This window comes from Aulonocara sp. 'chitande type north' Nkhata Bay, linkage group LG14, assembly GCF_057382095.1.
Source record: "Aulonocara sp. 'chitande type north' Nkhata Bay isolate Kocher_YH1m ecotype deep benthic linkage group LG14, A_spYH_male_GT1.1, whole genome shotgun sequence".
NCBI classification, from domain to species: Eukaryota; Metazoa; Chordata; class Actinopteri; order Cichliformes; family Cichlidae; genus Aulonocara; species Aulonocara sp. 'chitande type north' Nkhata Bay.
The window spans coordinates 5,148,003-5,164,614 of record NC_141357.1 but is presented as its reverse complement, the minus strand read 5'-3'; the positions used below and the strand labels follow the sequence as shown (position 1 = coordinate 5,164,614).

General features: G+C 37.3%; 2 protein-coding genes across 6 annotated transcripts in view; one reads left to right on the top strand and one right to left on the bottom strand.

The window, feature by feature from the left end:
* LOC147313924 (Na(+)/H(+) exchange regulatory cofactor NHE-RF3-like) overlaps nt 1-11,420 on the top strand; it is a 32,102-nt gene extending 20,682 nt beyond the window's left edge. For 3 of the 5 annotated variants that reach the window (XM_086260665.1, XM_086260669.1, XM_086260670.1), the window contains exons 11-14: nt 5,712-5,795; nt 6,209-8,904; nt 9,602-9,759; nt 10,006-11,420. In XM_086260665.1, the coding sequence (XP_086116791.1) occupies nt 5,712-5,795; nt 6,209-6,241 (117 nt within the window). In that variant the 3' untranslated portion in view covers nt 6,242-8,904; nt 9,602-9,759; nt 10,006-11,420. The remainder of the gene's footprint in view (nt 1-5,711; nt 5,796-6,208; nt 8,905-9,601; nt 9,760-10,005) is intronic. The other 2 variants (XM_086260668.1, XM_086260666.1) reach the window with 2 other exon arrangements.
* The window catches only part of nlk2 (nemo-like kinase, type 2), a 73,419-nt gene continuing 56,854 nt past the window's right edge, over nt 48-16,612 (bottom strand). The window contains exon 11 of the mRNA XM_086260663.1: nt 48-3,515. Within this exon, the coding sequence (XP_086116789.1) occupies nt 3,452-3,515 (64 nt within the window). The 3' untranslated portion in view covers nt 48-3,451. The remainder of the gene's footprint in view (nt 3,516-16,612) is intronic.

Sequence of the window (16,612 nt, the reverse complement as noted above, 5' to 3'; positions counted from 1 at the left end):
AAGACGGTGTCATGTCTGCTCCCTGAAGTAATATCGTAACAACCCACAATTCTTTCAAAAACTCACTTCTCTTTTGGCTGAGTAACGTAAAGGGATAATTCTAATACAGACAGGCTTTAACTCTAAAAGTGGACAAGAACTGAATAGACTACCTGTAGACAAAGAACACATATCCAGAAAAAGTAAGCCATTTTAGGGGGTGAGGGAGAAACACTGGTAGTTGTACTGTCATCCCAGAGAAAGCAATTTTTTTGTTTGTTTTTTTTGTCCCATGTATCCCAGGAGAATTTACCTCGAAATTTACCGTAACACACAAAATAAGCTTGGGAACAGATAAGCATTTCAAGTATTGGAGACTAAATGTATCACTACTGAGAAATGCCTTACTTTAACAGGAAATGCAGAAGGATGTGAATTTAAATGATATTCAGTGGTACTCTCCCTCCCTCTAGTCATCTCATGTTTACAACTGCGGTTACAATTGATCTTTATATCAACATGAAAACAATTGTATTTGCTGTTATGGACACATTTGTATATACATCCTAAATTTTTTTCTGTTTATATACATTCTTTTTTGTTAACTTTAATTTTATTCTTCTTTTGCACTGAAAGAACTGTTCTAACTCTCAAATGTGCGCTTGAAAGTAGATGTAAGTAAGCTTGAGTTGAAATGGTGTCCCGCAAGATCTTTAGATAGCCTGGAACCATAGTTTGCTCTACTAGAGAAAAGCCTTCTGTAAAGCTGTGGCATCTCATTCATCACTGATTGAAAAAATTGAGAACAACCAAAGCTTTCTTTTCACCACTGTAGCCAGGGTCACCAAGAGTCAGCCAAGCATTCCATGAATTTCTTCACAAATAAATTTTTAACCATTAGAGAAAAAAATATTCATAACCATCTGTAGAGGTATTATTAATGCAGATGGTTACTAGAATAAGTATACTGCAGATACATTTTCAAACTAGTTATCTCCAATCTTCGTGAGTTAACTTCATTAACTTCAATCAAAAGCGTCAATGTGTATTAGATGTCTTTCTACAGTCCTCCTCAAATAAGTCAATAAATTTATCTTAAATATGATCAGTCAATCACTATTAAGGGGCCATTTTGAGCTTGGGGCTTCCAGTCCATGTTCCTGTATACTGTGTCAGACTGCCTGCTAGCATCTTGCACCCTTGTTATGTGCTGGATTGTCTTAGAGGCATCTTTGCACAGTCTGCACCTTGGGGTTTTGCCTCGTGTGGTAGACCGAGCATCTATTGAACTTGTGCTTAGAACTTGTTCCTTTGTTGCCATGACTGTTTTATCTTTTAGTCCTTCTTTGTCAGAGGTGTGGACTCGAGTCACATGACTTGGACTCGAGTCAGACTCGAGTCATTAATTTTATGACTTTAGACTTGACTTGAAAAAATGTTCTAAGACTTGTGACTTGACTTGGACTTTTACACCAATGACCTTCGACTTGAATTGGACTTGAACCGGTTTACTTGAAAAGACTTGATATTTTACCCCAAATATAAAATTTAACATGCATATTATATAGAGATTGAAAATGTGACGTCATTCACGGGTAGAACCGCAAAGGATTCTGGGAACTCGTGGCAAGCGGTACTAGCGCACGCAGGCTTTCAATTAAAATCAGTTATACAGCGATAAAAAGAAACACAAAAATGTCAAGAAGCCGTTGTATTATTAACTGCAATAGCCGGTCGCATGACAGCCACGGGAAGCCGACGGGTAAAGAGATCGGTTGTTATCGGATTACGTCGTTGAAGAGAAATTGTTCAAGCCATGTTTCCGAAGTAACAAAGACGCGACGGATGGCCTGGATTGCAGCCATTCAAAGATCAAATATAACGTCCCAGAACACTCCAGCTCACAGGTTAGTCTGCTCCAAGCATTTACACGAAGGTCAGTGTTTTTTAGTACTTAATACGTCATTTTCATAACATAATTAGTGATATAGGTTACAAGCAAGTCTGGCGCTGAACAGAAATTGTGGCGCTATGCTCCTTTATTTATTGTGCATAAATAGTGAATTGTCCTGACACAATATTGCGTTTCGCTTCTGTTATTATGGTACATTGACAAAAACATATACTTTTATTCACAGGATAAAACAGGTTTTTTGTATCACTAATTGCCCAGTACGATTACAGCATATATTATTGTCACTGCTACATTTCTGTGATGGGTACCAGAAATTATTTCCACTACTAATTAATTACCGTTGAGCTCAAAGGTCATATTAATAAACGGTTAAGGAATGTGTATTTATGACGACAATTTGTGTGACTGGTAAACTTATGATACGTACGATGGTCTTTCGTTCTACACGGTGCATTTCAAGGTCCTGCACCCATCTGTCGGTAAACTGTACCTGGGCTTGTTGCAGTGACCGGAAGTTACTAAACTTCATGAGTGTATGCACTCACTCCAAGAACCATATAATTATAAATATGCATATAAATATGCTAAGATGAGATAGCTGACTTCATCTAACTAGCAAATGTTGTCCAGGCTACGTTGGTGATACAGTTTTTTTTAATGTGTATGATATTTTTGTCATGCGATTTTAAAGCCGGTCCTACAACCGCATCCAAGAATAACATGCAGCTTATCTCAGAACTGTCGGTGAAAATTATTCTTGGAGCTAGGTTTAATTGAGCTGCATTTTAAAGAGGTGCAATTTCACAATTTGTGTATATTTTCTAAGTTCACTATTTTGTCATGTGTTGAGAAAAACACAGATTTTAAAATTACATGGTCTAATATTTACATTTAGCATAACTGCAACATTCTTTTTTCTTTTTTTTTTTAAAGACTCGAAAGGACTTGAAATTCAAAGTTTCAGACTTGTGACTTGACTCGGACTTTTACACCAGTGACTTGAGACTCGACTCTGACTTGCCTGACATTACTTGAGACTTGACTTGAGACTTGAGGATAAAGACTTGAGACTTACTTGAGACTTGCAAAACAATGACTTGGTCCCACCTCTGTTCTTTGTTCAGTCATTGGTAGGATTTCTCGATATCAGCTATGTTTTCTATCTGCTAGTGGTACATACCATGCAGGGGCATGTTTTTCTATGATGGTTCTTGTACTTGCTTGTCTTCTGTCTCGGGTTTCTGCTGCCTGAGGTATTCACTAAGCAGACGATCAGTTGTTGCCATCTTCCTGATGTACTCATGGATCTTTGTCATTTCATCCTGGATAGTGGTTCTATCACTCTCTAGTCATTGGCCTCTGTAAGGAAGAGGACTCCCTTACTACTGTTTATATTATAATTTGTATAGCACTTTAGGAGCACACCTTTCACTTTATTAAAAGCACCTTATCTAGCACTTTATTTAGCATCGCACTGTAAGCATAGATTTGCACATGAAGAACATTTGCACACAAGAAGTTTAATTATTTATTGAATATTTATTGCGTATTTTAAAATCAGTTGGTAGCCTTTGTTCCAGGTCCCGCACAGCTGCTCCTCATCAAGAAATGTGGTGGTTGTCTGTGAGGAGAAAGGAATTGGGATTGAGAGCAAATAAGGTTTACCAGTAAGGAGAACTAATGCAAGTGTGTGAAAATCTAAAAATAATGTGGTGCAAAGAAGTGACTAAGATGTGATTACTCACCTTTCTTTCCTGTGCCTGTGTCCTCTCCAGGGTGTTTGGGCAAATGTTTCACCAGGAGTCCAGACAGCTTTTAAAGACACCTTTTATAGACAATCAATCTATCTATCTATCTATCTATCTATCTATCTATCTATCTATCTATCTATCTATTAGGGGTGCAACGATACACAAAATTCACGGTTCGGTTCGGTTCGATACTTTGGTGTCACGGTTCGATATTTTTTCGATACAAAAAAATGTTCATGCATTTTTAATTTGTCATTTATTAAAATTATAAATATATATTTTAACTCAAAAGTACAGTTTTTAAATTTAACCCTAACCCTTGTGCGTGTTTTTTATTTTGACAGCGAATGCGCACCTGCGGACCACTTATGTGCAGCCCTGGTTATTTAGCTCGTCATATCGCAGCCACAGAAATTCTTTTGTCCATGAAACCATAAAGCTGCACTTTCTTTTTGCCTTATAGTCTGATTTGTCATAACTTCTCCGTTTTGTGGTAAGCTTTTCTTTGGCTGTCACTTCTTCACCCTGACCTGTCTTATTTGGCTCAGCAGAACTGAAATGCTTTTACACACTCACTCACATAAGCTCAGCGATTCTCTGCGCGATCAACCTCTCACATGTTTAAGCTGCGGGAGATTTCACTTGTCATGTTTGCATAGTAAGCTAACGATTAATAAGACGATGTCAGAGGAATTGGTGCACAAATTATCATCACTCACAGATCAGTGCTGTTGCTCTCTATACACAGTTCGCACGATTGCAAAGTGAAAGCAAAAAAACAAGCGCAAATTCAAACGCGACTTCAATATGTCACATATTGACAGTGGCTCACCGATGCCAATGACATAATTACCCAGCTACATTTCTGAAAGAATGCAAAAGCATTGACATATATTTTTCCTACAATAGCCCGACGTTCAGGGAAGAGATAGATTTTGGTAGCCCGACTGAAAAAATCGCTAGCTCCGGGACGTCGGGCTAGCGATATTGCGAGCCCATTATCTGATTGAGGAATCACTCATCTTTGGAAAAGAGAGTTTATTAGAGAGAAATGGCTCTTTCCAAAATAAAAGCTATACTATCCGCTTCTTCTGGGCTATATTCTCAGCAGCATAAGGAGAATCATGTGCTAACAGCTGTCTAAATGACTCGGCTAAAGTTAGTAGCATGCTTGCTTTTTTTTGTCTGCTTCCACTTGTCTTTGCACTAGGATGATGTCGGCGTAAATGTGCAGTCATATTCGTCGTGTTCCCACTAGTGCTTTCAGGTTAATCTCGTTGAAATGACCTTAACGCCACAACACGGCAAATCTCCGTTAACGAGCTACCGCCGATCGCTCCGTGCATGGGGCTAGACGGCCAACACGTTAACGAGCTAACTGCACTAACACACTAGTTCACACCAATGTAATTGAGCATTGCATGGCACATCCAACATACTGTTTTACTTTAGTCCATGACTCGCTTACCTTCAGGGTCATACGTCACATGAAAACCAAAATAATTCCAAACGCCAGATCTGAATGAGGGTGGGGGAGGTGCCCTGCGCTCTTCCTTCTGACTATGCTGTCTGTGTTGAGCGCTCAGTGGATCTGCGCTGGACAGTGCAGCCTAGGCGGAGTAGTCGAACACAGATTCACTGAGCGCTCAACACAGACAGCATCGTCAGAAGGAAAATTGATAAAATAAATTACAAATGTTGTATTGTTCGATACATATGCGTACCGAACCGAAAGCACTGTATCGAACGGTTCAATATCGATACGAATATCGTTGCACCCCTACTATCTATCTATCTATCTATCTATCTATCTATCTATCTATCTATCTATCTATCTATCTATCTAGATAGATAGATAGATAGATAGATAGATAGATAGATAGATAGATAGATAGATAGATAGATAGATACTTATATGATTTAAATGATTCACTGTCTTTGGATTGACATTATTTGAAGTTGCTAGTAGGCTTGCCCAGTTCAACAGTTTATCTTTAATTCAATTCAGTTCAAGTGCATTCAAAAATCAAAAGGAATCTAGATTTGACTCTGGGTTTGTCTTGTAGGACCCTACTGGCCACAGTCAATGCTGCACGGAATCTAGTTACTTCACAAGAGAACTCTCTGAAGATTTAGGTCCATTGACCAAGGTATATTAAGTCCTTCATGGACTGCTCCCCTCATTATGTCTTTGTATACATAATGTCTACAAGATATTCTTGTGATTAAATGCTCTGGTGGTTCATTCTTACCAGGTGACAGCCTGGTGATAATGAACAATATATCTTAAATTGTTAATTGCTAACAATTTTGTTAACAAGATAAATTTTTTTTTAAACAAAATTATATTCATATTAAAGACCACGTTTAAAACATACTATTTGTGATGGCTGTCTCACTTCACTTTTATAATCCTTTCTGGCTGAAGAATTGTCTTCTTGCCAAGCTCAAGTCATTATTTATGTTGTTAATGAGATGTTCTAGCATATAAATATAGACAATTTACAAAATTAATTGTGGTTTGCATTGCATTGTGTTTTATGACATTTGCTATATTTTACAGATTTCTGAGAGAACACATTATGTTTACTTGTGATGGAAATGAACAAAAATAGAAGTGACCAAGGCCATCCTGTGGACAGAGCTTAACTTTGAAGAAAGTAAAGATTTAACAGCTGATGAAGATGTGACTGAAGACAATGTCTTCGTCTGGATTCAGGCCTGCTTGGTTATGGGCAGCCTCCCTTTTGATTTGATCATATAATGTGAATTTTGGACACTGAACACCAGATTTGCAACAAAACAGCAGTATTTTACATCCTTGTAGTTATAAAATCACAAATTACTCATCTCCTGTGTAGTAATGGTGTCATCATGTTTACTGAAAACTGAATAATTACTTCGCTGCAATTGTCACACTTGGCAAAGCTGAGTGGACCAAACTGCATCCACTTCTGACCTGCAGGCCCATTCTTTTTAAATCCCCATGCTGTGCTATCTATATAATATGACAAACTTTAGAATGCACCGTGGATGGATATACTCCTAGATATTTCATATACGATCTCAAAATATATTATTGTACTGTGTGCCATTGGTGCATAGAGATTCTGTATTTTATTCATTCAGTCCACAGGTTTTTGTTTTGTCACCTCAGTTAATTCGAGTCACAAAACCCCCTGAATGTTTTTGTGGTGCTGTTGCCTTCTTTGTGTGCAAATATCTAATAAAAGATCTAATAAATAATAACTTAAGTAGGTTAAATTCACAGTTACCTACTTTACTTGAGCTTCCCTTTTTACACCGCTCTCTATTGTTGCTTCACTATGCTTTATATTTTACTTCATTATCTGACAGTTTATACTACTTTTGGACCTTTGTATATAAAAAAATAAGTCACCCAGTTGTGCATAGTACAACTAAAAGTATTAATTAGTTAATCAATTTTTGATTTGCTTTTTGTTTTTGTTTTTAGACAAAAACAAAGGACTAGATTGAGAGACTGCATCTCAGCTCATACAAATGCCCTCAAAACTGAAAATGAAACCATATGGTATGGTCATTTTCTTTTGTTTTATTTCATTATTATTTATTATTAACAATAATTATTATTACATTTATTGCCTCTGGGTTCCATCCTTAGACGGGAAGGGATTGCTTTTCATTGTTATGCTGATGAATGCCAAATTTATTTGCCACTAAAGCAGAAGGATGGCATCGCCATCAAACCTCTTTTGGCATGTCTAGATGACATTAAAGTGTGGTTGGCTTTAAACTTTAAAATTTTAATGAAAAGAAAACAGAGGTGTTGGTGTTTGGACCTAGTGGGCACTGTGAGTCCTCTGTTGATTTGGGACCCCTGGAAGTTTATTTTAAACCTGTTATTACTGAACCTTGGTTTTAAATTGGACAGCCAAATTAGAGCAGTGGTGAAGTCCAGTTTTTATCATTTAAGGCAACTGGCAAGAGTGAAATCTTTTCTTTCAAGGCACCTCGAAACAGTCATCCATGCTTTTATTTCTTCCCGTCTGGAGGCAGTCTCTCTTCAGCGGAAGGAAAAAATGATATGGTTTGAAAATGCCATGTCACTGCTTTCCTCATCCCTTGCACAGATCAATCCACATGTTCATAGCATGCCTTTTTTTCTCTGAAATATGCTGAGCAAACCTGTATTGTTGACATTTCTTATATGTCAATCAGCGTATCACCACTGATTTAGTGAGTAAATGTTTATTCTCATTCAAACTGTTTTTGTGCCTTCTTGCAGTTTAGCACTTTATGAAGTTGCTAGCTAGCCAGTGCTGCCTCTCGGCTCATGTTGGTTAAAAAATTAACCCCACAGCTTTAAAAACCTTATATAAAAGACTGAGCAAATTTACTGTTGCTCATTTGAAATAGAAAAGTAAGCGTTGCAGAAGCCAAGACGAAACATTTCCAGAGGGTGCAGCCCTTAGGGGTTCGGCTTGTTTTAATTCATATGGACTTTTATAACATATTAACTGTATATTCTTAGACCCGGCATTTATTCTAATGCTTTGTTGCTGCTTTTGAATATCTGTGGCATCTGTTAATGTCAAATCTAGCCATTCTTTAGCAAGCTATTTTTACATTTAACCAACATTTCTGTTTAATTTCATTTTAAATAATACTAGTATTTGTTAGTTTTAATAGTATTTTAGATTCATGTTTTGTTGTGAAATTCAAAAGCTATAAACCAGATTAGGGTTACAATCTAATTGGGCTTTATAGCTGAAAAGTAATTTAGCTTCTTCTAAACAAATTAGTTAAACTCTACTATTGAATCATCAGAAACATTTTGGGGTAGACTATGTTAAATATAAATATACATACAATGGTTATTGTGCTTTTTAGAAACTATATATTGGAAGTTAGCTTTTAACAAGCATGTAATGATTTCATTTAATTTAGGTGGTCTCTTTTTTTTATAACACACATCTCTTTAGGCCTAAACTGACATTGGCAATACCACACATTCAGACATAGTAGTAGATAGTGTTTTAAATGACTATTTTTTTCTATTATTTTTATTAATAAGTATATGTGCTAGTCTAATTAGTTAGTATGAGGTGTACATTGTGTTTCTATATTTTAAGCTATAATGGTTGCAAAGTCAATAAGAAGCAATCTCAGCTTCCAAACAATTTTCTTTTTTTTCTCCCTCTGCTTGCTTTCTTTGAGGCTCTGGGCCAGCACTCCCCACATTACATCAAACACATGCAAGAAGACATCAACTGGGTGGTAAGTGTTTTGGTTTTCCAAAATATTAATAATCATCATTGATCGTGCTAAACTTTAATCATACTTTAAACCAACCTGTTTTACTTCAATTTTGATTTGTGCTTTGGCTTGGGAAATTTTATTTTTTACTGTTCTTTCACCTTGTGGTGAGTTGGATCAGGTGCCAGGGGCGCATGCCAGACAGACCTAGCACACCTGAAAGCATTCTGAGAGAGGCTGGGAACATTGAATTGGAATGGGCAATGTTGAGGCTCCTGGAAGGAGCTGAGGCTGCAAGATGGTTGGTGCCTGTCGTGGTGATAATCACATCAAGTTGAAGAGGGGTACTGTCAGGATTGGTTAGACATCAGTTGATGGCTGAGTGTGGAATGGTGGGAATGACAATGTACAATGCATACTTTATTAATCCAGTAGGAAATTAGTCCTCTGCATTTAACCCATTCACTCAGTGAAGCAGTGGGCAGCCATCAATCCAGTGCCAGGGGAGCAGTGTGTAGAGAAGGTACCTTGCTCAGGGGTACCTCAGGCTAGTAATTCGGTGGATTTGAACCCCCGGCCTTCCGATCATGGGGCGAACACTCTACCTACATCGCCCCCTCAAAATCTGTGGCCATGGTCCTCAGCTGAAAAGGGTGAAGTGCCTACTCTGCATCAGGGATGAGTTGCTGCCCCGGTTGAAGGAGTTTATTTATCGCAGGGTCTTGTTCACGAGTGAACGAAGAGAGGAATGAGAGATCGACAGATGGATGTTGCTGCAGCTGCAGTGATGTGGACGCTATACCAGTCTGTTGTGGTGAAGAGTCATTCAAGAGGGGTAGAGTTGCTACTCGTCCACATCGAAAGAAGCAAGTTGAGGTGCCACAATTGTTTATATCAAATTTACAGTATTTTTTACTAATAATGTAATCACACAGCTAGTTTGTCTAACTTGAGATCTGTTCTATAGGAAATGCAGAAATACATTTTTTAAAAAGCCAAATAAGTTGGTGTTCTACATTCAATTCAATTTTATTTATACAGTGCAAAATCACAACAACAGTTGCCTCAAGGTGCTTTATATTGCAAGGTCGACCATACAATAATACGATTGTTTCCTTCCAGGACACCAGTAGTGATAAGCCCTCCGTCACAGAAGGTGTGTGGTCAGTGAAGATGGTCACCTGCAGGTTTGAGGTCATTGCACTTCCAACCCACATCCACTGCCCTTAAGGGAAGTTGCAACAATGTCAAAGACTTCATTGAGGCACTTACATTTGGATCGTCTAAATCCATGGCAGTCATTCAGGCAGTAATGCCAAGAATGGAAACAAACCATCCTTAAAATGTTACAAGACACAAAGCTCCTGTGTTTGAATGCAAAACAAATGTGTTGTTTGAGCTGAACAATAAATACATTTTATACTGATTATATCAGCAATGTAACTTGCAATACAAAGTTATGGGAAGCTTTAACTTAGTTTCAGAATAATTAAATCTGAGAATTTGTCTCAGTGTAAGGTTATTAAAGGTTTAAATTATCTTAACAAATAAACATACAATTTAATTGTACTAATATTTAAAATCTAATGGGGGAATGGGAATATACTTATTTGTTGTTAAACATAACAGTGTCCAGTATGTTGGCTGACATACTTTTTTGCATTTGAAAAAAAGGCTGGGATAATTTTAACTGCATTGCAAGTGCTTTTAATTTTTGTTTTTGAATCATACTTGTACTAGAAATCTCTTAAGTTTAAGGATGATAAAACATAATGTGATTTAGCTGAATTTATTTGTATGTAAGGAAAATTAAAAATAGTAAGTCACCACAATTTCTTTTTTTAACTTAGTAGAACTTGAAATGTTTATCAGTAGGGTAAACAATTAGTATTGCTCACTCAAAAATATCAAGTTATTCTTAGTACTGTGTACTCGCAATGAATAAGCTGTCCTTAGTTATCTTAAGTGAGCTTTACTTTAGTTCTGGGAACTAATTCGATTTTACAGGGCATAAGGGCACCTCTTAGTTAAATTATGGATGATGGAACCTCAACTGCTGACACTACTGTCCCTGACACTGAGCTTTGAATGCAACCATCATGGTCAGAACATCTAACAGTCAGGTAACCCTTGGCTACTGGTAGGTTTTGTATTACAGAGTGCAAGAAAGGTCTGTCAGAAGATGTATGTGGAGGGGCAGAATATTTTATTATTTCGGTATAAAAGCATGAATGGACATTCAAGTGTTTTTTTGATATTGTTTTTTTATTTCATCCCCACATGATCAGAAATGTGTGGAGGTAAACAATGCCAAGTTATTGAGCTCAAGAGGTAGAGACCAACACGGTGAATTCTTAATATACATATTCACAGTGTTGCCGTGACAAAATAATTAAAAATAATAACAAAAAATGCATTTTTCTTAGACATATCTACAACTGCTGTACACACAAGTTATAGTTAAGATGACTGCATTTCTTTTAATTGTTACAGGATTTTCTGTCCACATCCTAGTTGCAGGGTAAAAATCAAGAAAATATATACATTTGTATGCAAGTTTTTAAAAAAATTTTTTCACAGCCTTAGAAATGTACAGGCTAATACAATCCCTATACAGTGTTTTTTTGTGTGTTTTTTGTAGGTTGTTGTAGATTTGCTTCTCTATATAACATATATATACATAGTTATTTTCTGAGGTGTGAAAAGAATGCATACCATAGGACACAAGAACAGATTGATAACAAGTCTAAAAATATATTAAATAAATTACGTCAAAAACTTTGTTTCTCCTGAAGACAGTGTACACACATGAGAAAGAGCAGGGGCACATATTTGCACTGGATTACCATCTAGGGAAAAACATGTAGAAAAGACCATGTCATTTTTGAGATGTTCATGTGCTACTTTTCTCCTGTCTGAGAAGAGCTGCTCAGTACAATTCTTGAAGAATGTCTATAGTATGTGATGACAGATTCAAGTAGAAAGAACAAGGTTAAAACAAAATTTACTGCTGGTTTAACTGCCAGTCACTCATTTTCACCAGATCAGTTACTTTGTATTTTGACAGGTTCCGATTGGTCCTTCTAATGAAAAAGCTTTCTTCTCACCAGAAGAAAGCTACTTTAGCTCACTATGATTTTAGTTTTTTGAATATGTATTTCCCAGTCTAAGTCTGATTCTTCCGTTGCTGTTCCATTCCAACCATCTATATGTGATAACACACAAACAACGCTTTGCTTTGGCTAACCAACAACCACCCAAAAAGTCAGTGGCTCACCAAAGAATTAAAATTTTAATTATTTTTCTGCATATTTTCTTTTTACTGTATTGACCCAATTCATATATATATATATATATATATATATATATATATATTAGGGGTGCAACGATACACAAAATTCACGGTTCGGTTCGGTTCGATACTTTGGTGTCACGGTTCGATATTTTTTCGAACTCAAAAGTACAGTTTTTAAATTTAACCCTAACCCTTGTGCGTGTTTTTTATTTTGACAGCGAATGCGCACCTGCGGACCACTTATGTGCAGCCCTGGTTATATAGCTCGTCATATCGCAGCCACAGAAATTCTTTTGTCCATGAAACCATAAAGCTGCACTTTCTTTTTGCCTTATAGTCTGATTTGTCATAACTTCTCCGTTTTGTGGTAAGCTTTTCTTTGGCTGTCACTTCTTCACCCTGACCTGTCTTATTTGGCTCAGCAGAACTGAAATGCTTTTACACACTCACTCACATAAGCTCAGCGATTCTCTGCGCGATCAACCTCTCACATGTTTAAGCTTGCTGCGGGAGATTTCACTTGTCATGTTTGCATAGTAAGCTAACGATTAATAAGACGATGTCAGAGGAATTGGTGCACAAATTATCATCACTCACCAATCAGTGCTGTCGCTCTCTATACACAGTTCACGCGATTGCAAAGTGAAAGCAAAAAAACAAGCGGAAATTCAAACGCGATTTCAATATGTCACATATTGACAGTGGCTCACCGATGCCAATGACATAATTACCCAGCTACATTTCTGAAAGAATGCAAAAGCATTGACATATATTTTTCCTACAATAGCCCGACGTTCAGGGAAGAGATAGATTTTGGTAGCCCGACTGAAAAAATCGCTAGCTCCGGGACGTCGGGCTAGCGATATTGCGAGCCCTGTATCTGATTGAGGAATCACTCATCTTTGGAAAAGAGAGTTTATTACAGAGAAATGGCTCTTTCCAAAATAAAAGCTATACTATCCGCTTCTTCTGGGCTATATTCTCAGCAGCATAAGGAGAATCATGTGCTAACAGCTGTCTAAATGACTCGGCTAAAGTTAGTAGCATGCTTGCTTTTTTTTGTCTGCTTCCACTTGTCTTTGCACTAGGATGATGTCGGCGTAAATGTGCAGTCATATTCGTTGTGTTCCCACTAGTGCTTTCAGGTTAATCTCGTTGAAATGACCTTAACGCCACAACACGGCAAATCTCCGTTAACGAGCTACCGCCGATCGCTCCGTGCATGGGGCTAGACGGCCAACACGTTAACGAGCTAACTGCGCTAGCACACTAGTTCACACCAATGTAATTGAGCATTGCATGGCACATCCAACATACTGTTTTACTTTAGTCCATGACTCGCTTACCTTCAGGGTCATACGTCACATGAAAACCAAAATAATTCCAAACGCCAGATCTGAATGAGGGTGGGGGAGGTGCCCTGCGCTCTTCCTTCTGACTATGCTGTCTGTGTTGAGCGCTCAGTGGATCTGCGCTGGACAGTGCAGCCTAGGAGGAGTAGTCGAACACAGATTCACTGAGCGCTCAACACAGACAGCATCGTCAGAAGGAAAATTGATAAAATAAATTACAAATGTTGTATTGTTCGATACATATGCGTACCGAACCGAAAGCACTGTATCGAACGGTTCAATATCGATACGAATATCGTTGCACCCCTAATATATATATATATATGTATATATATATATATGTATGTATATGTATATATATATATATGTATGTATATGTATATATATATATGTGTATATATATATATATATATATATATATATATATATATATATATATATATATATATATATACATGCCATTTCTGACATGAAGTCTCTGAAATGTATTTTGCATTTTGTTATTGTATTGTCACCAGACCTTGTCATATTGCAGTCTTGCTGCAGACAACAGCCTATTGATGACAATGACAATTTCTTGCCTGCAAAAACTTTTTAAAAAGTGTCAATGTGTTTGTTAACTGTTAAAGTTAATTACATGACAGTATTTACCCTCTGCTCTTTTCTTCCTGCTGGCGATGTAAGGATGTTAAAAGGTAGGATAAAAAATGTGGCTCACATGGCTTTGGTTAGATTAACTTACAGTCTCACTTGTGAGACTTGTGAGCTTGCTGATGTCCCAACAGAAAAGCTATACTTTTAATGTGCTCATGGAAAATAATGAATAGCCAAGTCCACTTAAATAGGACCCAGACTATGAAGAACCATAAACACTCGGACTTGCATCAGCTCTGTTTCAGTGCAGAAAGTGTACAGTACACAGCAAGTCCAGCAAAGGTTACAGAGAACAATGGAAACCTGATATATTTCAGCTCAGTGCAAGCTTCTAGGTTATTTTTAATAAGAAATAATTCTCTTCAGACTCTTTTGGGAAAAAAAAAATAGCTCACCTTGACTGAGAATGTCCAAGAGGGGAACTTTAGGAGGCACATATGTAGATAAAACACATTCCTTCATTATACAACAGTTTTTCAGTCAGTCTGATGGGACTATATGTGATGACTGAACTCGTTATAAGTAGTATAACTGATATGGTCAAACGAGGGGGTAGAAATATTACTGTAGAATTGTTTGTTCTTTTTATCATTACAGTCACTCGTATGCATCAGAGGAGTTTATTTTATTGTCTAGTCTAGAAGCAGGGTTTTAGGCTAATTCATTCTTAAAGTTATTTCCTATTCATTAAAAAGCTTGTCTTCATGAAGCATGCAAGTGAGCATTCACCAGCGCCACCAAAATGATCTCTTCATATATATTTTCAACTGCAAATTCCATTTCATTTTGCACAGAAATTAAATAGAACTGAACACTTTACCCAAGTTCATGTTACCAATCAGAAATGGTGTGTTGCTGATCTTCTCAGTAGGATGTCTGACTCTTTCCATGATAAGTGGAAAAGGTTTACAAATTCAGACAGGCTTATTGTCATTACCTTCTTTAGGCCTCATGTACAAACATTTGTGTTCATTCATCTGTAAAATGATGCGCAAAATATGAAATATGACCACTAACTATTTAAGTTAACTTATTTGCTATTTTGGAAATGTGACAATCATGGTGTATGGTGACAATGCAGACTCAAGGTCTACATTGTCTTACATTTGGCTAACAATCTATTTACACAGGGCGAAAGACTAGTTTACAACCAGTAATAAAGGAAAAGGTGTTCCCTGACTGATCGTGAGTTGTAGGAGGTTGACAGCAGTCCCTGGGAAAATGATCACTGAAGGCCCAGTCACACTAGCTGAAAGACCTGTTGGTGACCCCCCTGCTAAGGAAAAATGTGTATTCCCCAAAAACTTAACGATTGCTTTGGTCACTATGATGATATTGTATATTTTTTGAATGGATGTGACCGACTTATAGAAACACTTTCCACCTACTGTCTGCACTGCAGTGAAACCAGAAAAGTGCGACACAAACTGGAAAAGGAGGCTGTTTGTCTTCAAAGTAAAAGGTTTGCCTATTTAAACACAACTATTACTGTGAAGCTGTGAAGGTAGTAGTTTTAGCTTAGGAGGTAGAGTAGGTTATCTATTACTCGAAAGGTTGGTGGTTCTTTTACTGACTGCTCAAGCCTGCATGCCAAGGTATCCTTGGGCAAGATACTAAATCCCAAGCTGCTACCGATGATAAATGGTAAATGGACTGGTTCTTATATAGCGCTTTTCTACTCTTCTGAGCACTCAAAGCGCCGATACCGATGTATTCACTGGATGAATAAGTGTGACTGTTAGACTGTCATGTAGACAAAACATAGAAAAAAATACTTGTGACTGCCAGTGCCACCTGCCAGCCTCCTATTAGATACCTGTGGTAACAATTTCAAAATCCTATGTTGCCTTATTCAAAATCCCAAGTTATCGCATTTACAAGATTTTCAAAAAAACTGAGAGCCTAACTTTTAATATCAGCACCTATCAATTTTAAACTTCCCATGTCACCTCATTCTCGAGTTGTCGCATTCACAATCTGGTGTGTCCACACCACCGGCCCGGCCAGTGGCGACAATAAACCATTTGCCTACTTGTAGATTTGTAGATTTGCTTCTCTATATAGTAGTAAGCAAGTATTTACAGACAAATATGAAAAACTACAGGCAACCACAGCAATATGGTTGCTAGCAAATAAAACAATCACTGGGAAGTTTTTGGTGCAGCATTTTCTTTTCTTTGTCATATTTAACCCAGCAGGAGCCATGAAACTCCAGAGACCACTGTCATCCAGTCACTAGCAACTGGCTGTTGTATCACATCTAATATGGCTGGCAACTCTCAGGCAGTGTGTGAATGAAAAACCTTAATATGTGAATGGAAAACTTGACATAAACATTATCAGTAATAATTACTTTCCTGTAAGCATTTTCCATTTTTCCATTTTAAACATTTCAATGAATTTTCTGTGAAAACTACAGATAGTTTCA